This window comes from Eublepharis macularius, chromosome 4, assembly GCF_028583425.1.
Source record: "Eublepharis macularius isolate TG4126 chromosome 4, MPM_Emac_v1.0, whole genome shotgun sequence".
In the NCBI taxonomy this organism is placed as follows: Eukaryota; Metazoa; Chordata; class Lepidosauria; order Squamata; family Eublepharidae; genus Eublepharis; species Eublepharis macularius.
The window spans coordinates 109,440,119-109,467,368 of record NC_072793.1 but is presented as its reverse complement, the minus strand read 5'-3'; the positions used below and the strand labels follow the sequence as shown (position 1 = coordinate 109,467,368).

Sequence of the window (27,250 nt, the reverse complement as noted above, 5' to 3'; positions counted from 1 at the left end):
GCCTCAGAGCCTGCTTGGAAATGTTACCTCCATAGGAAACAATGGACAGTGGCTGGGAGCAACTTCTTCAGGGGCCCATAAAACTGGACCCTGAGGTCTGATGTTGCTGAAACGTGGACGGTCTTTAGAGGACAGTCATGAGTAGATTCCCTGCAAATATGATGGAGTTTGCTTGAAAAATGTGATCCCCAGATAAGTTTATCCTATACGGAATATTGAGCAAATAAATCTGGGATTCTCTGATCTGTCTTAACCAGATCAGAGAATCTTTCCCAGATTTCAGGAATCCAGGATTTTTGATGGGGTATACTCTTAGCACTCTGTGCAAAGGTGGTAAACTAGAACATTTTAGTTGGATATAAAAAGACAAACCACCAGTCTAGCCAATTGTGGCAACTGATAGTTTAATACCATACTGCCCAAAAATGAGCTATTGAACATTTTTAAAGTATTCTAAAATGCCTAGTAGCCTTACCCTCATTTGCTTGTGTTTACTATCACATTTGATCAAAACTAGATCATTAAGTTTTAATTTGAAAAATGTTTAATGTGAGACTGAACAACAGTGAGGACAAGTTCATATCATGTGCCCCAGGATAATGTCTTATAATTCACCCCCTTGGGCTCAGGTAGCAATTTTCCCCAGGCCAGTTAAGGTAGGGATCCTGATGGTGTTTTTAGCAGGGCCACTGGGGGTGTGGGTAGGGCAGGTAGTTGTGAATTTCCTGCACTGTGCAGGGGGTTGGACCCTAGAGGTCCCTTCCAATCCTGTGAGTCTATGAATACCTGCCTCTTCCTGAATGTTCTGAAAGCAGTGATTTTTTTTAAAAAAATCTGAAACGATGTCAGACTGAGGCACCTGAAAAGTCTACATCCCCTGCTCTAAAAGTTCAAACCATTTTGAGTTGGACCCTGGAATTAGCACTTGATTCAAAACAATTTGTAAAGTGCCAACTGTCCCCAATTTTACTCAAGCCCCAATCTTTACCTCTTCAAAGGGAGGGTGCTGGCTCTTTCACCAGAAAATAAGAGCCAGTTTGCTTGCAAATTGTTTCTAATATCCCTACCAAAAATTTCTAGTAGACAGTGGAGACATGCAGCTTCCTCACCTTCCTATGTAACAGGGTAGTAGTGGTGGCAGCATCTGTATTTATATATGTGTATCATAAACGTGTTCAGGGATATTTGCAAAAAAAAATACATGTAGTGTTGGATCTAGCATTGAGAGATAGTTGATCATCATTAGTAACAGGAGTACTGAACATCCTATCCTGAGTCAGTGGAAACTCCTCTCTTTCCCCGTTTGACTACATCTCCCCCTTTATCCAAAGCACTCACATTTATTGTACTTCAACAGTTTTACTCTACAATAACAGTGTTGTACTAGAATTTTACCAGGGCCTCAATAAGACTCATGGCACAATAATTCTAATATTGTGGTAAAAAGTATAAAGCTATCTAAGGAACAGAAGGAGTGATATGGGAAACAACATAGAGATTATGTGCTTCAGGGAGGTGCAGCAGATTCAGCATCTGTTCCAGATAGATGCATGAAAAGTTCTCCAAGCTCATTCACATCATCTGTAACTGGCAACGTCCTACTTTCTCGGTCCTCGATAAAATCCCACAGTCTAACAGAATTGAGGAACTGTAACAAAAACAGAGGCATCTTTTACCATTAATCATAACAGAGACAGCTTCTATGTGAAACTGCCTTAAGTACTGCATGTAGGATCATCAAAAAGGGTCCGGAACAGTTAAATCATTCTACTTACTGACTAGTTCTGCTTATTTGTCTCATAAGAGCATCCCATCACAGCAGAACCACTGCAAAGATGTTGGGATTCTATACATCATTGAGAGGGGTTGACAGATTCTCTACACATTGACCCAGACTCGTCACTCTACTCTGATCATTCATACTCACATGTAAAGTACTTCCTCCCACACTTTCATTGGCTCAGGTCATCTGTTACTCAAGTCATCCCTCTTACCAACACTTAAACAAGCTCTATTATGTTTTTATACAATTTAGAGAATGTTACACAAATACCCTTCCATCTTATCCTTTTTTCTTTCTGATCTGGCTTTGAACAGCAGGCTACAGATTGGGAATAGTGAAACACAATTCAAACTGTAGAAGCTGTTACAGGCCAATTCATTTTAGTTGGAGATGAAAGGCTAGTAACTCCATTTTACAGCCAATGGTCACAATAGCTATGTACATCATTTGCCTGAACAGATTTAGTTTTAACCATCTTATCTGGTAAAGGACACAGAGTTTCAAATTCCAATCCTAGCCTTATCCTAAGCGGCTGTGGGAAAAAGTGAATAGGATAAGAAACTAAGGTAGGCAGCTGCCACCTTATGCAGGAGTTCTGCATTTGTACAACTGTACTGTAAGCAAAGCAAATGCAAGGGGAGAGTGGATTGGATGTGGATACTCATTCAGACTGATTCTAAGGGCAGCTCCATTCCGTAATATTGCAATAATACAAATAAAGTTACTGACTCAAAAACAAGAATTTCAATTTATGTCAGAGCGGATGGGAGACCACTTTGGTTGTGCAGCTGGTAAAAGTCACAGCCATGTTAGGCTAGTGTAGGTACTTGTAAAATAAGTGATAACAATGTTAAGTTTGCAGTAATCTAACAGGCATTGTAAACAACTGAACTATTATAAAAGCTGCCCTCACTTCATACATTTATGATCTGTATACAGGATTTTTATTTATTTATTTATATTCTGCCCTCCCCATACCAGCTGGCTCAGGGTGGATTACAGTCACATACAGGTTAAAATACATAAAACAGTTAATATAAATTAAAAAACCACGAGACATCCAAAATTACACAATTAAAATACGTATATATACATCTACAGAGCAGCACCAAATCCAACCGACCAATCCTTAATCCTCTACAGAGCATCGTAGCAGTAAAAAATTACTAGATGGGGATGTTACTAGTAGGGAGGGCATATTCTACAATCAGTCAGCCAGGGGGGCTTCGCCTAGCACTACCCGTACACCTGGCAGAAAGATAACAGGCCTTGCTGGGCTCTGGGCTCATTAGATAGAGCGTTCCACCAGGTTGGGGCCAGAACTGAAAAGGCCCTGGCTGATGCCAGGCGGGCCTCCCTGGGGCCAGGGACCTTTAGCAGCACTAGAACGAAGAGTCCTCTGGGGTTCATATGGGGAGAGGCGGTCCTGCAGATACGCCGGTTCCAGTCCGCATAGGGCTTTATAGGTTCATTTAAAACTTCTCCTGATATAACTTCTCACAACAACCATCATTCTCCTGATATAGTTCAAGTTTGGGTATTTTAAATGTCAAATCTCCTAAACTGTTGCACATGTTGAAAAACTATATGAATGCTTAAGAATGTATTGGTCAATGAAAATCAGAAGTATCATCTTACCCGGACAGTCCCCTCTGAACTAAGCTGTTTCCGTGGTTTCTCAGGTTCAGCCCTTCTTCCATCTGGATAGGCATGGAGGTATAGACATTTCCCGCCAAATGGGCAGGTTCCCTTACCCTGGTCAAAGTACTTGCAGGCCTTTTTCCTATAACATGTGAGAAAGTGTTAATTTACTTAAGCTCAAATGAAAAAAAATAATGAAAATGAATTCCTCCTGCACCCGTTGCATAATTTTCTAACTACTTCCGTCAAGTATTTCTCTATCCACCCAATTTTATAAGAATAATTCTACAGAGAATGAGTCTGCAAAACAATATATCCTCTGGCTACCTCTGGGCCATTTCTGGATGGCACAGTCCGTCTCTGTGTTGTGTATGTAGTACTTTTTTAAAGCATTAATTCTAGGGAAGTTGGCCTTTCTCCCTGTGTTGTTACACCGCAGACAGGGAAGATGAATGGCTCTAAAACTGAATAATGACTGATTATAGCTTAGGTTAAAAGGTAAGATGGCACTTATCTGCTGGTACTGTGACTCACCCAGGGACAAAGGTGATTTATGCTTGTGGACAACCTCTTGTCAAAACAAAATTAGGTCAGATGGTCCACTGTTCTTGCTATGATTAAGTAAAGCTGCTTTAAATCTTCAAAATTAAATAGTTCAGTTACAAAACTGTATTTAATCTATATATTGTCGAAGGCTTTCACAGCAGGAGAACGTTAGTTGTTGTAGATTTTCCAGGCCATGGTCTTGGCATTGTAGTCCCCGAAAAATCAGCAGTGGCTGGACATAGCCTAACTCAAACAGGACACAGTATCTTATTCCAGGACACTAAAATACTGGACAATACATCCAACTACTTTGTCAGATTACACAGGGAAGCCACTGAAATTCATAAGCATAAGCACAATTTCAACAGGAAAGAAGAAAGTTTAAGAATGAAGAGGGCATGGTTTCCAGTCCTGAAAAACACCAGACTAACAAAATACCCGACATCTTACATTAGCCCTACAGATAAGATTAGCATATCAACCACCAATCCATATGCAAAAGAACCTCCTCAGGATACAGTGAATCTTCCCCCCATTAGCATGCCAAAACCTGGGAAACTCTTACAGGATGACTCAGCCCAAACCCACCTTCCTGAGTAGACATAAATTACCTGCTAATATCTTCTCCACACATTGACACTGAGAGATCTGTCTTTCGGTGCTATACCTCTGAAGATGCCAGTCACAGCTACTGGCGAAAATGCCAAGACCACGGCCATACAGCCTGGCAAATCTACAACAACTAATGTATTTAGTATAATGGCAGCCCTTTTTTGGATTCTTTACATATGTGGAAAGTATTCACATTAGTACTCAACACAATATAGCTTTGGGCAGTGATTGAACTTAAAAATCTAAATAAACTAGAGGTAGATTTTTCATTTCCTTTTACATTTGTGGCAGATTCCAGATCATTTTTACAAAAGATGTGCTAGCTATTCAAATGGAGATACAAATATAGGAATCTTAATTGTATGCCTATTATCAGACATTAAAGAAACAGTGCTGCTTGCACTGTCATTCAATTTGGCCTTCCTAGTCCTATTGCACTGTTCATTGGATGTTCTATACTGCATGATTATATTTTCTTTACTTTAATCTGCCTTGAGTCCATGAAGAAGGTGGGCTATAAATAAGCTAAACAACTGGAAAAGGGAAGATCACGTTTTGAGTCAAAGTAGATTTAGCAGAACGTTCCTCTCAAGAACTCTATTGGGGGGATGGGAGCCCCATTTATTTCAATCTTGAGAATCAAGTTGAGAAAACAACACAATCACTATCATACATTTTCACGTTTTCCAACAATTCCACTTTTTCCAAAAATTCCCTTGTCAGAGAGTGAATTTTGATAGGTTTGTTCCCTAAAATATTGGCAGTTAAATACAGTCATAGTCAAGAGGATTACCGCAGTGCTTTCTACTCATACTTTGATTTTATGCAGGAATATATATGAGCATGGCATGAAAGCCCTAAGCTGTTTGTTCTAATCAGCAGCTGCAGATTTTAGCTCTAGATATATTAATAGCACAGTCCTTGATGTGACTGATAAGCACAAACACTGCATAAATACAGAGCAACACAATGTAAACAACAAAAGCCTCGGCTGCTCTGAAACAAATACAGTGTTTTAAACAGACCAACAGTGAAGGTCACAGCATCACATGGCTGACATTTTGTTAGATGCAAAAAGCATTCAGTGAAACGTTACACAGAATGCAAACAATTCATTGTTGGTGCAAAGAAAATTAAAAGCCTTAGCAGCAGTTTTTCCACACAGTTGCATTTTCCACTCAAGGTGCCTTTATGCTCAAAGGAATAATTAATTATTGTATTTTATGTTCTATTGACAGTTAGCTGCCACGGGTGTTCATTGTATAGAAACGCAGCATATATATTAGCTTACTAGATAAAGAAATTTAAGACTTTCAAGTTTTCCATAGGGACAGTTTGGCAAGTCCACAGAAATATTCTGATTTGTTGAATTAATTGCTAGCTTAAACATTGTCTTAGTAAAGATGAGATGTCCACTTTGTCTAAAAGTTGTCTAATGTATTTTTCATAAAGATTCAAAATCGAGATCAACTGCAATTCTAAGAACAATATTCTTAAAATGATTTATGGTCCAACTTGGTAACAAACTTGTTGCCTAAAAACAAATTTGTCTAGATGTTTATTCTTACTAATTGCATAATTAAGGTCATAAACCGCTATACATGTGTCTGAAGAATCACGTGACAAGAAAATTGCATTCTTTTAAAAGGAAAGAACATTGCTTGGCCAACTGGGATTGGAGAGGAAATCAAATTAAGTCTATATGCCTTGACTGGGTGTGCTCAAAGTGTTCCATAGGGTGTGCCTGAATGTGACATAACAATAAAGCAGTGAATGAGAGAAAGAGGATACAATGGACTGACAACACTTAGTTCTGTCTTGAACCCAAATAAAGTGTAATCCCAAGGAAAGATAGTGGTAGGGGGAGGGGGGACTGAAGAGACTCTGCGCATCATTCCAGTGATTCCCAGAGCTGCCGAAAATTGTGGGATGGGACAAATGGTTTCCCAAGGCAACATGACAACTGAGGCAAGTTACACATTTCTTTATTAAAGGGACACACCAAGGCAGCTCATTAAAACATGCCTATTAAAACTACATCTTAAAAAGCATTAAAGCCAAGAAAAAACACATCAATAAAACAGAGTTGTTATAAATAAATACACAGACACAAAACAAACAACAATTAAACACTGGGCAGGAAGAAGGGATCACTGAGGGAATGCCAAATGAACCATATCTTCACCTGCTGTTGGAAGATGGCTACAGAAGGGGGCAGACAAGTTTTCATGGGGAGAGAATTCCAGAGTTTTGGTGCCACAACTAAAAAGGCCTTCTGCTGGGTTGCCACCCACCTAATCTCAATCAGGGATTTGCTAGAGGACTGCAGTGGCCAGGTAGGTTCATAAGGTTCCTTCAGGTGTTTCCTCAAACTATATAGGGCTTTAAAAATCAACGTGTGCTCAGAAACAGACGGGGAGCCAGCGGCAGATAAGCCAAGACTGGAGTCAACATCCTGAATGCAGCATTTTATAGACTCTAGCCATTGGGACTCCATTGGGTGGAAGATCTGTCCCTTCACATGCTGACAAAATGACATACATGTAGTTCCTTCTGACAGAAACCGTTCATTCACCTACTGACAGCAGAGACTGTTTTCTACGCCTTCTGGGCACCATGTTCCTCTTCTATTCTTTACCGAAGATGCTACAGTTTTGACTTTAGGTATTATCATGTAGCCAAAAATTCATTGACTGTATAGTGCCAGTACTCATTGCCCTCATTATATTTTAGTTTTCTGATAATGCTATGTGGGAATCCAAACAGGCTGCTTTCATTACTTACTCTGATGCTTTTTGTTAAGGAGTAATAAAGAGAAAAAATGCATTAGGGACTCGCAGTAAGCAGGATTGCTACTGCTAAAAACTGACTGAAAAATGTGTGGGTGGGGGATAGTGATAATGGTTCAAGAATCCCCACCCCAATCCTGCATTTTGACTGAAAGCATTTGATTCTGAACTTTTAACTGAACATCAGCCCTAAGTAGGAGCCAACAAATGGGGACCCACAACAAAATGCAGGAAAATGCTGTATTTTAATATTTTATACTTGCCAATTTTAGTTGTTTTGATATAATGTTTTAATGTTTTTATAATGTTTTTACTGTTTTAAACTGTTGTTAAACCGCCCTGAGCCCGTCTGACAGGGAGGGCGGTCTAGAAATGTGATATAATAATAATAATAAATAAAATGTTGATTTTAGGTTGCTTAAGTGAACAATCTCAGCTTTGCAGACACCCTTGAATAAACAAAAAGACCCTTTCTCTCCTTTCAATGCATCCCTAGGATCTTGACCAGCTGAGACAGCCTCAAGTAGCATGCTCTCAAAGCCAAGGATGCCTGGCAAGCGGTGGGGCAGTCTTCCCCATTTCAATGAAAGCTCACTTTCTAAGATTGCCCTAATGATAAGGATAAAAGGGGGACTCATGGAGGAGGAATCTTATTTCTCCACTGCCGATGATCCCCTCCACCATCCTCTTCCCTTCTCCTCTGAATTCCCTCCTTGGCAGTGCTGCTAGCTGGCTCTCACAATGCCGCCAAACAGATAGGAGACTGGAAAGGAAACCTAGTCTTGCCTCGACCAATCTATCAACCAGTCAGCAGGCTCATAGAAGTCTTGGAGCAGAAAAGTGTTTCTGTTCCCACCCCTACTGCCCTGGCTTTAGCCGGTTTCCTTTGAGATCTTGTGAGAGTCTCATTCGGAATGTTTTAAGTAGTGATTTCTCTGCTTGTACACAACATTTCTCTGTGTTACACCCCCACCCTCATTTTTGGTTGGTTCTTGGATTTTTCTGGAAAGAGGTTACAGCAAAATATCCCCTAGCTGTACATGATTCCACTGTGTGTATTTTTTTATCTGAACTCTGGGGCCATGTTCAGAATTAAGATATAAAGATGTAGACATAATTCTGCCAGTCCATTAACCAGCTCCTCCTGCTATTTTTTTTATGAAGGAAATGTAACTTCTGCCATATTTCTCCAATTAAATGGCTGCTCCCAGAAACCTTACTAACAAAAGAAATTCTCCAAAGAGGTAGCATCTTTATTCTCTCTACCTTCCTATCAAACATTTCTGAACTCCGTCCAGATCATTATACTTACCCAACTCCTTGTTTAAAAGCTTCAATTAGCTCATTTTTTTTGGTCTGGTCTTCTACCCAATACACACTGGGAATGACAAACTCAGATATCACACGACATTCTGGGCAGGACCTTGAGTAGGCAATGAAAAGCAAAGTGAAAAGCAAAACCATGGTGAGAAGAAACTGTTTCATGCAACTTAGCAGCATGAAAAATGCAGTTTTAAAGAGAATCAGAGAACAGTAAAGCTTTACTGATCTGCTAAATGGAATTGTCAATATCTAGATGTTCTAAATTATTACTATTATATAATTCTATTCAGCTTTCTCTCACACACACAAAAAATTGAGGCGGCACCACAATGTAATACTCTATGCCTACAAATCAGGGGAATTTTTCCAAACACCTCTAACAAGGAACAACCATTCTCTCAAATCAGCTTTTCAGCTAGCTATCTGAATATAAATTACCATACATTTTGTGTTTTGAAGACTTTTTTTTTTTACTCTGCAGTAGAGATGGGCATGAACCAGAAAAAAAACAAACCATGTGGTTTGTGGTTTGTCACATTTCACGAACTATGAACTTTCATGAACCTGCCCTGATTCATGAATTGGTTCAATATGGTTCGTGAAAATATCACTTCCAGGCCAGCAAATCACCACTTCCGGGTCAGCAGAAGGTCCGCAGGAAGTCCATCCCCTGTTGCCTAGGAAACTGATCGGCGCCAGGGTGTCTGCAGTGATGAACTGAAAAACGAACCAAATGAACCAGCCTAAAGTTCGTGGCAGTTCATCAGAAATGGGATCTGACGAACTGCTGGTCCACGAGCCACAAACCGACCTGGTTCGTCACGAATTTTGGGTTGTGCCCATCTCTATTCTGCAGTCATAGGAACTATAATTTCATTAGAAACATACATTAATAAATGGCTGATTACTAAAGATCACTGTTTCATACTATTGGTAATATAAAAGATTTTATCTCAAAATGTTTTTAAAGAAGCTGTAACTGTTTCATTTCATTCTGAATACAATGGCATTAAGAACAGAAGTCTGCCTGCTTTTTGGTGACCAAGAGCACATACTGCCTTTCAGGCAAGGCCCTGAAAGGTCAATGAGAAGGAAAAGCTACACAGAGTTTGTGTCCCTCCTTTCTGCTGGAAAGAACACTTAACTGACAGTTGCCTGTTGAGGGAAAGGACACCCTGGTCTCTGTTACTTGCCAGAGATCCAAGGATTTCTGAGCATATTTGTATTGTACTTAATATGTTGTTTGAAAGGTGCCTAGGGAATAATTTAATGAAAAGCTGGTTAATTTTTAAAAAATAATAAACAGTTTGCTATTTCTCATCTGTTTCTATCAAAACATTCCGAAACTGCTCAACTGATTTGCACCCTCAGTCTGGATTACTAATGTAAGATACGGACAGTGCTAATTTCTTTCTTAATAAGGATTTCCTAATTGCAGACAAAAACAGGCTAAATGTTAGAAACTCTCTTTGGGACAGGTCTTTTTATACCATCTTGCACCCAGCTCCTTGAGAAAGGGACTTCTGACTCACTCTGCTTATGAACAAAGAATATTTATCAAGCTCTGAAACTGTTAGCTTGGTGCTAGACAGAAGGATCAATGCCACTTTAAAAAACTTAACAGAACATATGCAGACAGGTTGCATCAACCGTAACTACTGCTATGCTATCATAGTTGTCATGCACAAGAAGGGGGTAAGCCACGCCTGGCTCCAATTCCTCATGGGTAGATCAACTTCAATTTGTTATGTGCATATTCAGATAAGCCTTTTCCCTTTTTATTTAACCTCTTCAACTTTTTGTTATGTATGTAACAAGATCAAGATGCCAATACAGTCGTTGTGAAAGTACACCACGCTTCTTATGGATTTAAAAGGAGAGGTTGGTCTTAAATGGATGGAAGAAACAAAATTTGCCAATGCTTTGCTAAAAAGTCTAGTTATTACAGTATTCTGTGATGCAACAATGAGTCCGGTGAAAGAATAAGCATTATGGGTATAAGAACATGGAAAGGAACAGCTGATAAGAATAAGTGTGTTGTAAGTATATTTATAAAAATATCAAACTAATTAAGAAATTAAGCCTTATCTAAAGAACAATTTCTTGGCCATTAATTTTTTGTATGCCAGGTTTCAATATTTGAGGCCAAAAAGAAAAAAAAAGCTTTCATTCTTTCAGGCTCATCCTGAGAACAAATGTTCCACTGATCTCAGTGGCTTAATTCACACATTCTTATAAAAATTTTAAGCCCCCAAGTCAGTCACTACCTATTTTCAGCATCTACTTTTATTTGAGGTTCTAAAAAATTTAGAAAAGTATCAATGATTATATTCTAGAATAGCAGGAGGAACTTACTTTATAATAGGATTCTCAAACTGCTTGACACACCTCCATTGCCGGATACAGGACAAACAATATGTGTGATTGCAGTTAGAAAGGATTCCAAATCTTCTCTCAGATGCTGATGGTTTTTCATAAACCACCTCCATGCAGATATTGCATACCTTGTCCTGACTTGCCTGAAAGGCAAAGGCCTTCTCCATCTCATGTTCAAAGGAAGCCATGCACATCTACATGCATAAAGAGAAGGTCAAAGATGTGAGATGGAGGAGAAAAGGAACTGTTACTATAGGTTTATGCCATGATGCAACAGTGCTGTCAACTTCCAACATAAGAAAAAAAAAGTTTAAGAAATATGTTCTGTGTTTCTGAATACCAGATTCTACTAAAAATCTAGTTTACTACTTTCATAAATATTATACTAGAATATTATAAAATATTATAAAATAGTCAGCAAAATCTCCCTGCTAACAACAACAAAAAAATCTCATACGGCAGTACTCTTCATAATAACTTCAAGAAAACATAGAATCATCAGCATAAATAAATTTAACACCCAAGTTTTAGACAGAGATACATAAAGCTATAATTTAGTTTAGCCAACCTAGATTTAAAATTCATTTCGAATAGTGATGAAAATATAGAGCAGTAGAATTACATGGATTCAGGCCCATATAATGTGACACACTAAGCTAATTTAACCAGCAGCTCTGTAAACCTTCTAGTCTGGGATGTGTCTGTATGTGTGTACATATACCAAGTACTTGACAATCTCAGCCCATGATCAATGGAGCCATGTTCAGATTGAAGGGTTGTAAATTGAACAGAACACTATAGATCTAGTTGTTAAACACTATTTTATGCTGGTTCTAGAGATGGAATCTAAGAAAGAACCAGTATCCTTAACACTGCATCTTTTGAGACAACCACCGAATCATGAAAAAATTTAACTGGTAAGTGAAGGGTAGAGTGTAGGTCAGGAATCGAAAATAAAAAAACAGCATAGGCACTATCTCATAAATGAATACATTACATGTTATATATCATATATTACATGATATTAAGGGAGTGAATATATACCCACACTACATATTGAATATTAAAAAATCCCAACCAATTATATTTTTCATATTAAATATCGATCCCAGATCAGAATCTATCCTAGCATTTGATGAAGTGGGCACTACTCCATAAACATTTATGCCATGGTCTTTAAGGTTCCACAAGACTAGTTTTAATTTATTAAAGATATTAATCATATCTTAAATATCACATTGGTGTACCTGTGAATAATTTAATGTGACCTTTATGTGCACTTGAATGCTAGAGCCAAAAGACAATCAACTGAAGGAAGAGGCTGACTGAATTATTAAGGCCAGCAAAACTCATAGCCTGGAACATCATCTAGTATCATATTCCAGTAAAGCGACTGTCAAAGCACTTCTAGGCCAAGTTTCTGATAAGTTACATAGTAAGTTCTAAGCTGCACAAAGACATTTAAATATAACACAGCATCATGTTGAAACTGGCAGTATTTCACATCACATTTACCTTCTCATGAGTCTTTCTCTGTTCAGGGTCAAAAGGGTGAAGTACTTGCAACCCACAGATTTCACATACTTGCCCATGGAGATAGAGACATCGGTCACCAAATTGGCATGTGCCAGCTGCTGCATAAGGACACAGCTGTTCACCGTCAGTATACAGACTTTCAGGCTCAGAGACTTCCTCTTCAAGCCCACAGCGAATTGCTTCCAAATATGAATGAGGCTTTGTTTCTGAAATATCACTTTGGACACTGCAGCAGGCCAAATCACTCACAGTGTTAGATCTTGACTTTTCTTCACCTGAGCCACATAAGTCTTGAAAGAGGTGACAAGAAACACTTGAATTACATTCAAAAGTATAATCACAGAAGAACTTTTGCTAGTTATTCATTTAGCCTATGCTTCAAGGCAATAAGGATCTACCTTTTTAAAGCAGCCCAAGTTCCATCAATCACAAGCATTCTTCATTCATCTCAAACTCACAAAAATGTTAACATAAACACCCTGCTGAATATGTGGTTCATTTAGTCCCACACTCTGTGTCATCAAGGCCAACCAGTTTCCCTAAAGGGCAGAGACCAATGCCTTCCCCTGATGTTGTCTTCTAGTGCTGATATTAAGAAGTTCACAGCCTCTGGAAGTGAAGGTGACATCTCTACCCTGCCAGCCTTTTTGTCCACTTCGTCTAGATGCAACTGCCTTCTGTTACCTTTCTGGGAAGTCCCCCTTTCTAACTCACTCAAAGTCAGAAAACCCACAGATTCTCATCCTAGACACCCTGAATTCCCAAACGTTACAATTATTTCTTTGGTATTCTTTTGTGCGGGTTCCTGTAACTACTGCTGTTCTGCGAACCAACAGCAAGCAGTCTAGTTTCCTCTGCTGGCTCAGAGGCTGCCCATTCCGTTCTTCTCTTCTGGAACCAGCCAACCTTTTCCCTGGGACCTTCAGAAGCCTTGTCTGAGGTCCTCCTCTCTTTATCTCTGGACCGTCAAAGCAGACAACATACTCTACCTGCTCAGCAGACTGGGTAAACTCCTTATCTGTTCACTTATTTCCTCTGAAAACTATTTTCATTTTTCCTTCTGTTCATTCCCAGGTACTGAATTTCCGCTCAGCCAGAGGATTGGTTTTCTCTTACTTTCTCTTTTTCTCCTCTCATGTAAGTCTCAATATGCATTTCCCTCTGAACACAAAAATTGCACTGTTCTTATGTTTGAATACCTTTTCAATTCCTGTACCTCTATATTTCCCTCAATAAATTCTAAACCTTGCTTAGGAAAAGATCTGGTTGTTCCATAGTTTCTGGCAGCCTATTAGAGGAACTTTGAGCTTGCTTCCCTGCATGTTCCACTCCCCTAACTGGCAATTGTGTCAGTTATCCAGGCTAGCCAGGCTATGGAAACAGAAAGAGGGTTCCCCCTGACACTGAGCTTAATTCCCCCAACATTGGTTGCAGCTCTGGATAAAGGTCCCAAACCCAAGTTATAAAGTCCATACGTGTCTAAGGATACACGTGAAGGGGAGCACATGTGATAACAAAGATTAAAACATGGCCCAAAGTACAGTACTTACTTCTCCCTTCAGAGGAACAGCTTCTGTTCAGTTATGTAGATAATACTGCCTGGGTATACTTGGAAATATCACTTAAGCGGAGACTAACAGTGTAATTCTAAGCAATTATACCATTCTACTGAAGTAATTAAGAGTACATTGTAAACCTGCTCCATGCCTCTGATGACTCTAACCATTTAGAATGAAGCCTATGGCCTGATACATATGTCAATACCTGGTTCAGCTTCTTCGGGTCAAACTAGACAATATGGCATTCCCAGGAACACTGCTGCAATTTTAGTGCTAAAATTCATTTACAAATGCCACAGAGGCCTGATTCTGTAGGGGTTTGGGCTCTTGAAAATGGTGCCGGGGGAAGGGGACAGGAGCCCCTCCTCCCCTGTGCCACAGTTCCAAACAGGATCAAGTCTCTGTGCCATTTGTGAAGAGAAGGAATTCTAACAGTAAAATGGCAGTGATGTCCCTGGAAAGGCTGCATTGTCTATTTTGGACCTAAGAAGCTGGGCAAACTGCCTGCTTGCAGAGATCTGGCCAACAGCTGCAGAAGCCTGCTCTGCTGTATGCTAGGGAGACAGCAAGAAGGAAGAAATGGAACTAAGGGTGTTCACTGAAGACTCCTTGGGTTGGGCCATGACCATTCTGGCCAACATGGCTAACTAGTTCAGAAGCCTGTTCCCACTAGCAGAGTCAGCTCCTATACCAGAAAGCCTACATGCTTTCTTCTTCCCTTTCTGCCTTCTTGCGCTCTCCTCAGCATGAGGCACAGCTACTCAGATGAGAAAACAAGACTGCCAAGCAGACACTCAGCCCATCAGCTTCTTAGCTTCAAAATGGACAGTTTGGCATCACCAGGAGAGCAAGCTGGCTATGGAGAAACAAAAGTAAAACTGCCACTACCCACTTGATCTTGCCAGCATGCTCTTTTCCCACACAGCTACCGTGGTGGTAGTTTTACTCTGTTTTCTCTACAGCCAACTTGCTCTTCCAGTTTGGTGTAGTGGTTACGAGCGCGGGACTCTAATCTGGAGAGCTGGGTTTGATTCCCCACTCTTCCACTTGAAGACAACTGGGTGACCTTGGGTCAGTCAAAGCTTCTAGAAGCTCTTTCAGCCCCACCCACCTCACAGGGCATTTTGTTGTGGGGATAATAATGGCATACTTTGTAAACCGCTCTGAGTGGGCATTAAGTTGAACTGAAGGGCGGTATATGAATCAAATGTTGTTGTTGTTATTATTATTCCAGCAGCTGCCCAGCTGTTAGCATAATAACACTGAGGTTATGGGGGGGGGGGCTATTTGGGAAAGGACAGGCTCTTTACTTCCATCCCTAGCACTGGGCCCACAATTCTTGGGAGGTCTGCAACTTACTCTTCCTCCAGTCCCTCCAGCAATGGCTGTTTCAGGATGGGATTCACCTGCCAGCCAAAAGCCTCACTGAGAAAAGGCCTTGCCAACTTTCCTAGAACATGGGGTGGGTGCCACAGTGGGGAATGGTGATTTGAAGAGTCACAGGTGGTATGTTTGAGATAAGAGTTCCTAAGCCACTGAATATTGCTGCTTGATCATTTTATATTCATACTAGTGGAACAGAGAAAAAGTTGGAAAACTGAAACTAATTATATACAAGCATGTGCTTGAAATCTTTTTGTATAAGAAAACGACAATCCTAAACCCATCAAAGAAGTCCTAAACCCATCAAAAAATAAGAACTCACAAGTACTCACCTCTATCCCTGAGCACTATTGTTTTCTTCTCACGTTTTCCAGACTCATGTACTTTACTTTTGGTTATGGGCGTGGTTTGCTCTGACTGAGAGTCAAAGCTCTGCAATGGTGATGCAGCAGAGTAAAGCATTCTTGTAGGCACCATACCACCTGATGCTGAAGGTCTAACATGATCGTATCTTAAAAACAAATTAAAAACACAAGAAGAAACTGCTGCAGCAGTTTTTCCAAAGTATTTCCATTTACTTATCTCATTTATGCCCATATCAGTTAATAAACAAACATGCACAGAATTTCTACCTTAGAGTAAAGGGGAGAGAAAGAACAAGAAAGGGGCAATAAAAGTATATTTCATCTTGTAAAACTATGGTTGTAGGGGGGCTGTTTAAGTTGGTGGTACGCCAGAAAACTCTCCAATGCATTGTGGCTCAAAAGAAAATATGGAATATATTATTCTTTAAGGATCATGTCAGTATCTACCCCTCTTAAACTTGGCTACCAGCAATGAGGGACAGATTTGAGGTTCAGGGTGGGATCTGAAATGGAATCAACAGAGAGTGAAATACTACTTGGCTTCTAGTTTGATTTGAGAAATCCAGTTGTCTTTGCCTTTGAACTGCCTGTCGGGTAGGGCCTGCACTGCTCCCAAATGCAAAAAGGGAAGAGTAGCAGAGTGTAGTGGCCCATGCTGGTAACTTGTAAGGGTATTTCTATATTCAACTGACACACAGCCCTGCTGATGTCAAGGTTGATCAATGGACTGTATCTGTCTAAATATATTCAGGATAAGGAGGCTGGAATCTTAAGACCTTGTTGGGGCTCCAAAAAAATACTACAACCCTCCTCTGAATGACTGCTTCTCTGTAATCACTGGCAAGACAGCAAGCCTGCATTTTCAAAATTGTGAACAGTAACAATTCATACCTGCAGCGAGCACCATAGGCACATAGTCCTTTCTGATAGAATTTGCAGATAGTAGATGGTTTGCTTGTGGATAAGTCATGTGAAAATAGGCACCTATTTCCTTCCCTGCATACCCCTTGCATAAAATACCTGCAGATGGATACAGAGAAAAAAGTCAAGACAAACACTGCCTATCAAAAGTTAACTAGTTATTCATCTTCTGATCTTGTTCAGATGTGGCAGACAAATTTGTCAATCCTGATGTCTTCTCCTGATACAACTACCAGAATATAAAATTAGCAGTTTTTAAGTTCTCTCCATTCAGAGCCAAGTTTCTAAATAAAAAGATGAACCCACTGAAAACAGGTTTGCAACAGCAAATTCTGGCTCAGTTTAATTGTCAGTTCTTCATTTTGCTGGTGGCTTAAAGAGAATTTATAAAAAATCTATTAGAAAAAGTATTCTAAAAATTTAATTGGTAGCACATATTCTAAGAAAATACTGTAAATGTTTTAAACATTTACAAGGCTGGTTTTAGTCAAACAAAAAGAATTGATCTGGCCTAATTTGAACCTACTATCTTGGCTTCATATTTATTTAGGAACATTTAACCCTTTTTTCTCTCCATAATGATCAATTTTAACAATACACCATGAGATATAATCAATTAAAACCTACATAAAACAAAGGTTAAAACATTTATATGCTGGACGGCCCACCAAATAATTCAGCTTTACACTGCTGTTACCAGGAAAATAATGACTTGCTCAGGAAGAAAATTTCTCCACAAAATATCTGGTGCAGGCAGATAACTGATCTGCCTTGGTCTGATAAATGAAGCTGCTGTCTAAGGGCATATTGGGAAAGGTGGTCCTGAAGATACATGGGTCCTGGGCTGAGAAGAGCTTTACAGATCACAACTAGCACTTTGAACTACAATTAAGGGATGCAGCTGTGTCTCAGAGGTGCAGCATCTGCTTCTCTAGGTTCAATCCCTGACATATCCAATGGAAAGGATAAAGTAGTAGACGATGTGAAAAACGTCTACATAAGATACAGGAGAGCCAATGCAAGTCTGAGTGCAGAAGACAATACTGACTTTGATGGTCTAACTGTCTGATTCAGTAGAAGGCAGCTTCATGTACAAGAAAGGGAAAAAAGGCAGGCACTGCAATTATTTTAGCACTGGTGCAAAATGTGAATTGCAGCAGAGTCCAGACAGTAAACATGGCACAGCATTTCATGTTAACTCAAGTTTCCAGATTATCTTCAAGGGTAACTCCATGTACAGTCTGTTACAGTAGCCAAGTCTGTGGTGTCTTTAGTCCTACACCTCCACTTATGCAGGCTTCAGTCGCTTAGCAGATTGCTTCCACTGCTTTTGTTGACCTTTCTCTCTCCCCTTCCATCTTGGCAACTTTAGGCCAGCTCTTCACTGCCAGTCACCAAAGGCCCAGAGCTTAAGTCAGGAGCCATCTCCAAGACAGAGGAGAAGCTGAGAACCAGCAGAGAGAGTTAGTGGGATTGTGCATCATTTACCCTGACCTCATCATGTTAACTGGCAACAGCAGACACACAGAAAAATGAAGCTTCTCACTTCACCTATTATATTAAAATCAACATGCTAGTGTTCATTTCTGTGGAATGCTCACATTATTAAGGCTGCTCGAACATGCTAATCATTCCCTTCAACAACCTCTCTGATTCCATCACATTCAAAGTCTCAATATTTCCTCTAAACTGGCACTAGGGGCTGTGCGACCTGGCCAGCAGATCTCCTCCCTTTAACGTTTGGCGTCTCTGTGGCCAGACGGGGTAGATTTCCCTAAAATAGGCACAAAACCAAAACGAGGTGGGAGCGAGGGGCTTCTTTCTCTAGGCACAACCTATCCGACGAGTTATTAACCGGGAAGCCACATTCAAACACTGGTGTGTCTAGAGAATACGGCCACACAGGGTGACAAGAGCGGCAGCGGCGATGGGCTGAGTTTCATCAAATCCAGTCGATACACCCTCATCCACCACCTGAGGCAAGGCCCCCTGGAGACTTCCAAGCCCCCCCGCTCACTTCCTGAAGGAGCCCGTGCAAGAGGGCGTGGGGGGGATTCCCAACTCGGCCGCCGAGGGGCTGTTACCAGGGCAACCGAGCCAGCGGCTGCGGCACCCCCACCCCCACTCCGGTTTGGGGGGGAGGGTGGAGGTTAACGGGCCGGAGGGAGCAGGAGCACCTCTCGAGCCCTCCCCCCTCAGGGGGCGGAGCGAGCACGGCTGCTCGTCTTGCGTCGGGTGGGGGAGGGAAGGGCTAGTTCTGCGCCGACCAGGCGGCGGGTGTCGGGCTCTGACCTGCAAGTCACGTCCTTAGTGCTGCTCATGTCTCCTCCGGCTCCTCTTCGTCGGTGTCCCTTCCCCGCGCAGCTCTTCGCATTTTGGTTCCGCCAATCGCCGACGAATGGAAGGGGAAAGGGTTGGGGAGGAGCCACTTGGGAGGCCCGGCGAAGCTACTCGGTCAGTTTCTACAGGAACTGGTTTCCCGTCGGAAGTCATTAAGTGACGAACTCGATCGTAGAGACGGACGAAATATCTGTGGTGGAGATGAGGGTAAAGCCGAGCATAGAGTTCTCCAACCGAAGCCGGAGAGAGCGCCCTCCTGAATCATAGATACGAGCAGTCGCAAGCCACGTTATAGAGTGAAGGTGGGAGGCGATATTGGTTTGAGCGCAATATAGTCGAAGAAGAAAAACAGATTTCTCCCCTCCACTCCCCCCCACCCCAGAACTATCTAAAGGCTGTGACACTACCCATAGAGTATCTGAAGAAGGGAACTCTGACTCTCGAAAGCTCCTCTAAACTGGCACTAGGGGCTGGAAATCTTGTTGGTCTCTAAGTTGCCACTGGACTCAAATCCTACTATCCATACAGTAGGGATCCAGTGTTTTCTCCACCTATCTATGTTCTCTGTACCCAAACAGTAAGCACTGCTAAGCATTTTCGCAAACCCAGCAGTTTAATCTGCCTCAAAACTTTAAGGTCATTATAAAAATAAAATGCAAAATGTTCTAAAAACGAACAGGAATCAAGCAGACGAAGAGATGTCAGCCATACCTATTTATTGGTGATGATGTTAGTTCCTGCATGTTACTAATCGTTTTCTGTTCCTGAACTAAAAGGAGTCGGAATACCTTTCTATACTATAGGGTTTCCACCTTTCTCTATAATTCTGTGGCAATGTTTCATTTAATTTAAATGTATGAAATCAGTTCGCTTAGACTGGAGTAACTCTGCTTAGGATTGCGCTATCTGTCTGCTTGTGTACTTCACTGCAGTCAGATGAAGAGAATATCCATATCTTTTCCTTAGGAAATGAGACATGGCACAGTCTGGGTCTGCAGTAAGGAACCAGAATTTGGGACCAAAAGCCCATTTACTCCAGGAAGGAAAGATGTTTCATTGATCCTATTTATTAAGAACAACCAATACCTTCAAATTAGTTGTCTGTTAAGTTAATGGTCTGAATAGAATATAGTAAGAGTGTCAGAGATGGAGGACTGTATTTTTGTAGCACAGGGTGATGTTGATGAAATTTAGGTAGTTGCTTGTCTTATGTCTAACTTTTTGATTTACAGCTTTGGATTTTAAACAATTGTTTGAATTGATTTGAAGGTTTCACAACCTGCAATAATAATACAGGTTTATGGAGTTAACTTAATACCTATAGATCGTCCCTTTTAAAAATTATTGGTAGGAGAGCAGTAAGCGCAGCTTTGCAGTTAATGGGGGGGGGGGGGTAGAGGATCCTGTAATTTTAACAGCTGCATGACATTCACAAATTGAATACTTAAAACTGTAGAAGCGATACTAACAAGATTACGCAAGAATGGTGCGGCAATGCCCTCTTAATGTGCTCTCCTCAGCCTAGTACCTCCTCCTGTTTTCAGGAGGAAAAGGATCAATCTAAACTTAGCCTGAATAAGTCCACAGGATTGCAAACAGCCGGTTCCCTTCATGAATCCTCCAGTGTTATGGCAGTAGAAGAGTCTCCAGAGAGTCTAGTTGTGCTACCAACCCTGGCAGCAAATCCTAACAAGAATAATTAAAACTTTTTCCTATATGCAGCAACAGTGAATGAAAACCTTTTACTTGCTATATTTTTGCGTGTAATGCACAAAAAGAAGAAAAAATGGCAACTCCAAACTTAGGTATTATAATTCTCTATCTCATTCCAAGGAAATTTAGGTCTCTGCTCATCAAAATAGTCTGGATACTATTCACAGATAAAATTAACACAAAAACTGAACACTAGCACTTTAAGACAATGTCTAACTAGACGCTCCCCTTTCTCCACCCATCTTTTGTCTGTTTTCCTGTTTGCCTCACGTTCTGTGATTGGCCATATGAGCTGTCATTCTTGATAAGGCTCAACAAAACCCTTCCCCCTTTCCATGCACAGTAGTGGGACTAGTCTTGGTTTTTCTCACTGAGGTGTGACCGGTGCAAGGCAGCGGTTCACACAATGCAGCCTTTGGATTTGGAGACAGCCTTAATCAAAATCAGCCACTGTAAGAAAGACATATTTTGTCCCTATGTGCCCAAGTATTGTCCTCTGTGTGGGCAGAGTGTGAGCTACAGGAGACTGGAAGAAGCACCTGTCAATATTCCTAGTCCTTTTGTTAATGGGCACAGAGAAAAATGCTCTTTTTTACTTAAGCCTACTGCAGGGACATTTCTAAGGTATGGTTATTCTTCGTTTTCTTTTTGACAATGCTAAATTATGTTTTTTAGTATCTACTTACAGTGTTGCCAGAATAAGAACATATGAAGCTGCTTTATACTGAGAGAAACTATAAGTCGAAGGCAGCTGGTCTTTAAAGTCTGAGGCAGGAGTGTGCTTTCTATGATCTTTAGCAAGGTTAGAGTGGCCAGGGACTGAACTGGAGGCCTTGATGTGCAGAGCATATGTTCTACCACAGATTTCTGAGCCTCCCTGATGCAGTTAGAAACTACTACTAAATCTACTTCTGCCTGTTTTGCTAGTGTAAATAGAACCTGAAACCAATATCTTTTGACACCAAATGGACTACATGAGGTCCAATTTATTGCACAGACTGTGTAGTCACTTATCCCCAAATCACCTCCGTGATTAATTTCAAGAAATGTTTTTGCAAAGTATCAAAATGGGAATCAACAGTGACTGAATTTTCTGGGTCACACAATCAATTTCAGGAAAGAGGACATTTCTCTGTACAGCTTAAGTCCAGTTTTTTTTTAAAAAAAAATAAGCAAATTGTTTTCCAATATGAAAAACATTTTCTCGTTTCAGAGGATATGATGGAAATTCCGATCTTCATGTAGGAATAACCTGTACTAATGGTAAGAGTGATTTTTAATTAACATCCTAAACTAATGTTTTCTCTCTGCACCTGTGGTGTGTATTGGACACTCAGGTTTGCATTGTTATGTATTGGATTTGCCCTAATAAGGGAATGCATTAATGGCATTCAAGCAGGGTTAGCTATGAATGTGTTACCTGCCACCTGAAAACTATGCATCTATTGACCTGGCCATGTGGTTCTGCCAGTACAATGTTGTCTCCAACAAGAAGTTTGAAAAATATCCCCCCTGACACCCCCCATGAGCCGTAAAAAAGCTGCACAACAGTGGTTAGTTCCATTTTGGGTGTGTGTGTAAAGTTCCATTAAGTCACAACTGACTTATGATGACCCTTGCTGGGGCTTTCAAGGCAAGTGAGGAGCAGTACTGGTTTGCCATTGTCTTTCTCTGCAGAGTCTTCCTTGGTGGTCTCCCATTCTAGTACTGACCCTGCTTAGTTTCCGAGATCTGATGAGATCAGGCTATACCATGCTGCTTGCCCTCCTCATTTTCAATGAGAGGGTTATTTTTCAAAATGTATTTACAAATTCACTCTCAAGTCCAGCAATGTGGGTTTCAGTTATCAGTGTGAATCTTACATCAGTGTACAATAATATTCCTTCTTGAAACATTAAAAACCAACAAGAGGATGTTTGGCTTGCTGTGAATTTTGTAAATATACTGCCCGACTGTTTCAGACACTGTTTAGTGCATTTTTATCCTGCCTTTCCTCCAAGGACTCTGTGAGATAAATTAGGGTCCTCTTGGCTGGGGTGGGGGTGGTGAAGAGAGAGACTCTGACTGGACAAGGTCACCATGTCAGTTTCATGGTATGCAGGGATTTGAACCTAACCATTATACCATACTGGCTCTCTCACTAATATTATGGATTCAAATAACCAGGATTTTTAGATCTATTCAGATATTGTTTATTTATTAACAAGATTTCCCCCTGTCTTTTTCCCTTTATAGAACCACCAAGGTAGCTAACAAATTAAAACATATAAATTAAAACCTCATCTTAAAAGTCATTAAAACCAACATAGAAATACATCATTAAAACAATTTAAAACAAAAATGGAAAATAAATACAAGATAAAAAGTTAAACAAGTGATAGTTTCTATTGGCCTGTGTGTTTGCTTGCCTCTCTATGAAATGGAAATTATAAGGTGGAAGCAATTAATGTATTCTCATAATTAAGGATAGGTTTTTACTTTTTTGCTGCTTTTGTTTATAGGTTTGGTATATAATTACAGTGAAACTGGAATCAATATAGGAGAACACGGATGGGAACAATGTATAAACATCCCCCTGGTGCAGCCTGATATGTATGATCTGCTCCAACAATGGGATACATATCTAGAACAATTCTCAGCAGCAGAGGTCTGGCTTCCATACAGGTATGAAGTTCAACTGTGCAGCTCTTTAAGTAGCATAGAAATAGGCATGGTTGGTTTTGGACTCTGCCTGTCTTGTGTCTAACAGACGGGTTTGATGCATTTTTTGTGCAACAGTCAGGCTTTAAACCATGCTACTTGAAAGTATATGCCAGGAATCCCCAACCTTTTTGAGCCTGTGAGAACATTTGGAATTCTGACACAGTGTGGTGGGCACAGAATGGCTACAAAATGGCTGCCACAGCTTACCTTCAGTCACACATTGAAAATCCTTGTGCTGTGGAAGTAGCTTCTGCCAAAACAATGTTTTTAAGAATCTGCACAGGCAATCAATCTCCTATGGCCATTCAGAAATCATGCTTGGCAAAAGCCCCACCTGGCTCTAGCCACTTTCTAAAAACACTTGGTGGGCACCAGGAAATGTATTGACGGGCACAATGGCGCATGAAGGTACCATGTTGGGAAACCCTGGTATATACCTTCATTAGCTTTGTTCTTCCAATTAATAGAAGATGGCACATGCAGTAAGAGGCAGAGTGCAACTTCCTAGTTTATGGCAAGGCTAAATAGAATTTGCATAATAATGATAATCTGAAAAAAGTATTTATAATTCTATAGTGGAAAAATACAGTTGTGGATCCAGCCACTTCTGTACCACTTGGTAATAAAGATCTTGATGGTAATTCTAGAAGGATAGCAGTGTTCATTTGTTTCAGCAGAATTAAACAAAAGTCCAGTGGCACCTTAAAGACTAACATTTATTCCAGCATAAATCAGAGATGCCACTGGACTCCTGTTCTGTCTTGATTAGAGATGGGCACGAACAGCAATACGAACTAAAAAAAGCCACGAACAGCCCAATCAGCTGTTCGTGAACAAGCTGTTTGTGAGGCCCCATTCTTAACGAACAGGTGGTCGTTGCAAGCCTTGTTTGTTGCTGTTTGTTGCTGTTTATCAAGCCAGACAATCTGGTACCTGCAATCAGTTCCCTTGGCAACTGGAGGCAGGGACTGCCTGAACTCTGTCTGAACTCCTGCTGTTGCCCTGGAAACCCCAATCTAATAAGTCCAATTTAGCTTGATAGGCAGGTCTTCCTTTCAAGTGTGGAGCTCCAAATTTGTTACGAGGAAGCAAAGAGCAGGGGGGAGGGGGGCTCCCAGCTCTGGTTTTGCAGACAGTGAGGGACAGTTGCTGTTGGCATTTTGAGAGAGACAGGGAGAGTGCATTGGAGCTTGAATTTTCTGTGTGTGTGGTGGGATAGGGATCTACCTCTTTAAGTTCCAGGGCTGCTGCCAGGCTCTGGGCCAGGCTATTATTTATTACTGGTACCTTTCCTGCTGCCTGCTCAGGTAAGGTTTCTGGGAGTGGTGCAGTAGGGATCTACCCCTTCAGGTTCCAGGGCTGCTGCCAGGCTCTGAGGCCAAGCTATTATTTATTATTGGTACATTTCCTGCTGCCTGCTCAGGTTTCTGGGAGTGGTGTGGTAGGGATCTTGATGGCCCCCATGAACAACGAACATGTTCGTGTACAGGTCATGTTTGTCAATGTTCGTTGTTTGTGGATGACAACGAACACCATGTTTTTTTTTCTGTTATTGCCCATGTCTAATCTTGATCATGTCACTCTTATCAGCTAGACTGGAAGGGAGGGATAACACAGAGGTAAGTTGCAAGACCAAAAAAAGACTGCCCTCATTTTTCTTTTTCCTTGCCAAAACCTTGTTCTGAGCAACTTGTTACCTATTGCAAGTTTAGAAAGGTTAAAAAAAAAAATTCTCATTCACCTTTGTTTCCAGTCTTTTAGCTGTTGGAGAATACATTTTTAAACTTTTGAGGGATAAAAACTAAATAAAATATATGCTGTTCTCAGTATTTTAAGAGGAAGCGTTGATTCTTACATGGTGGGTAGTGGAGAAAGTATGTTCCTTTGCTCTTCAATTAATTCTAGCAACAGTGACTGGAATTTTATCTCCTATTAATGGCCCATTGTAGCCTTAATGGGATTGTTCCTTTAACCTAACATAATATATGAATATTGGTAATTGGATGGGAGATGTCCAAGGAAGACTAGGATCACTGTGCATAGGCAGGCAAAGACAAACCACCCATTGGTCTCTTGCCTTTAAAACATCAGCAGGGGTCACCATAAGTCAGCTATGACTTCACAGCACTTTCCACTACTATCAAGGAATAATGAATGTAAAGACCTGAGGATTACTTAGCTCAAGCTCTGCATTTTTAAATATCCACACAAGCCATAGTATGTATATCCTTCAACAGTATTGAGCAAAAAAGAGCTTAGTTCGTTTTCTTTGAGTGTTGAGTGATAGACATTGGCTTAGATTCACCAAAATGTTTCTGAAGGCAGGACAGGAACAGGATTTCAAGGGGGATATGGGGCTGCTGCAGGGTGTGTGTGAGAGAGCTGCACTCTGCAGGCAGAAACTCTGGTGGATCCAGGGCATTCGTATGGCCTACAGAAGCTGCAGGCAAAGGCCCTTGTTTGGAACTACTGTGATCACTTTCTGCGAAGAGTACAGTACAAGTAATGCAGGTTAGGAATATCCACCCTAGGACACTGAAGCTTTGATTCTCTAAAATTTATACCCTGAAAATCTTGTTGGTTTTTAAGGTGCCACTGAATTCAAATCCTCTGGGACACTGGTTACTTTATTGCAATTCAGAAAGGATATACAATTCATAAATCTTACAATGAGCATGTTTTTTTTCCAAGTTCTCATTTTGTTCTGGATCCTAAACAAGAGGTCATAAAACTTGTGGTTGACTCTGTCATCTGGTTTGTTTTAGTCAAAACCCACCCAGCAGTTTATGGCCTGGGAGCATAAGAGCCTGCTGCTGCAAATGCAATTACATCTACTTTGTCATTTTAAACAATCTTAAATCCATATTTCAGAAAAGTAAACAGCATAACTACTTGGCAGCCTATTGAACAACATTTTAGATGTAATAGCTGCTTCCTGTTTGTTTAAAATGAAATATAAAATGAAAATTGAGCAAAGATGTCATTCACTTCTGACCAGTCTTCATGAATCACTATTCCAAAAGGAATCTGTCTTAGTATAATCTTGTTTACTGAATTTTCCAATTACATTTCAGTTAGCTCATCTCAGCCATATCCTCTCCATATGTGCACTTGTATCAGTTTGGATTCAAAGAGCAAGCAGAATATTGAATCATGCTGGCATGCATCCAGCCTTAGGCTTAAGAAGCCTTCCTCAAACTTCAGTGGCTCTTCATAGTAGGAAGAGCCATTGGAACTGGGGGAAGGCTTCAGACTTTGCTCACTGGAGTGGAAGGATACATGCCACTATCATAAATGCTGGTTTTTGGCAGTATAGGAGAATGGTTGTAATCCTATCCCTGTGTAGCCAGTGTAATCCGAGGACACCCTATGTTTAATTGCTTATGTTCACTGATTACCCATTTCATAGGTATGAAGAACATGTTCACAACTGTTACACGTATGCACTAACATTTATTAACTGTGTGTTGAGTGCACAAGGGAAGCAGCAAATGAATAAAAGTGACTTCACCGAGAAATTTGTTATTCCACGGACAAGGAAAGCTTCTAAGTATATTACTGTCTACAAGGAAGTATGCAAGAATGGCTTCTACATTGTTGATCGTCCAGAGCAAGAGAGTGACAATTCCACAGGGAGTCATTTGCTATAAAAAAAATCAA

At 40.6% G+C, this 27,250-nt stretch overlaps 2 protein-coding genes across 4 annotated transcripts; one reads left to right on the top strand and one right to left on the bottom strand.

Moving 5' to 3' along the window:
• Positions 1-451: 451 nt before the first annotated feature.
• MKRN2 (makorin ring finger protein 2) lies at positions 452-19,440 on the bottom strand. Of its 2 annotated transcripts, none has more exons than XM_054975780.1 (8): positions 19,127-19,440; positions 16,805-16,933; positions 15,881-16,059; positions 12,586-12,896; positions 11,050-11,264; positions 8,684-8,794; positions 3,422-3,566; positions 452-1,648 (listed from the first exon to the last, which is right to left on the bottom strand). In XM_054975780.1, exons 1-8 carry the CDS (start codon positions 19,153-19,155, stop codon positions 1,508-1,510), a joined length of 1,260 nt encoding a protein of 419 aa, XP_054831755.1. In that variant the 5' UTR covers positions 19,156-19,440; the 3' UTR covers positions 452-1,507. The 2 variants fall into 2 exon arrangements, with proteins under 2 accessions (XP_054831755.1, XP_054831756.1); XM_054975781.1 differs by lacking the exon at positions 19,127-19,440 and adding an exon at positions 18,852-18,997.
• A 1,791-nt stretch (positions 19,441-21,231) lies between these two features.
• On the top strand, positions 21,232-27,243 carry MKRN2OS (MKRN2 opposite strand). 2 transcript variants are annotated; one of them, XM_054975782.1, is made up of 4 exons: positions 21,232-21,511; positions 22,101-22,150; positions 23,389-23,551; positions 27,000-27,243. In XM_054975782.1, exons 1-4 carry the CDS (start codon positions 21,294-21,296, stop codon positions 27,238-27,240), a joined length of 672 nt encoding a protein of 223 aa, XP_054831757.1. In that variant the 5' UTR covers positions 21,232-21,293; the 3' UTR covers positions 27,241-27,243. The 2 variants fall into 2 exon arrangements, with proteins under 2 accessions (XP_054831757.1, XP_054831758.1); XM_054975783.1 differs by lacking the exon at positions 22,101-22,150 and having other exon boundaries at positions 23,408-23,551.
• Positions 27,244-27,250: the final 7 nt, after the last annotated feature.

What these genes read in the sequence shown, in the direction of transcription:
- MKRN2 (XM_054975780.1), bottom strand. Translation starts at nt 19,155, where the DNA reads ATGAGCAGCACTAAGGACGTGACTTGCAG. An exon ending in AATAGTGCTCAGGGATAGAG is followed by an intron (nt 12,897 to 15,880) that starts GTGAGTACTTGT and finishes ACCTCTTTCAAG; the next exon opens with ACTTATGTGGCTCAGGTGAA. An exon ending in AGAGAAAGACTCATGAGAAG is followed by an intron (nt 11,265 to 12,585) that starts GTAAATGTGATG and finishes TTATGCATGTAG; the next exon opens with ATGTGCATGGCTTCCTTTGA.
- MKRN2OS (XM_054975782.1), top strand. Translation starts at nt 21,294, where the DNA reads ATGCAGCCTTTGGATTTGGAGACAGCCTTAATCAAAATCAGCCACTGT. An exon ending in ACTGCAGGGACATTTCTAAG is followed by an intron (nt 21,512 to 22,100) that starts GTATGGTTATTC and finishes TTCTCGTTTCAG; the next exon opens with AGGATATGATGGAAATTCCG. An exon ending in GAGGTCTGGCTTCCATACAG is followed by an intron (nt 23,552 to 26,999) that starts GTATGAAGTTCA and finishes CCCATTTCATAG; the next exon opens with GTATGAAGAACATGTTCACA.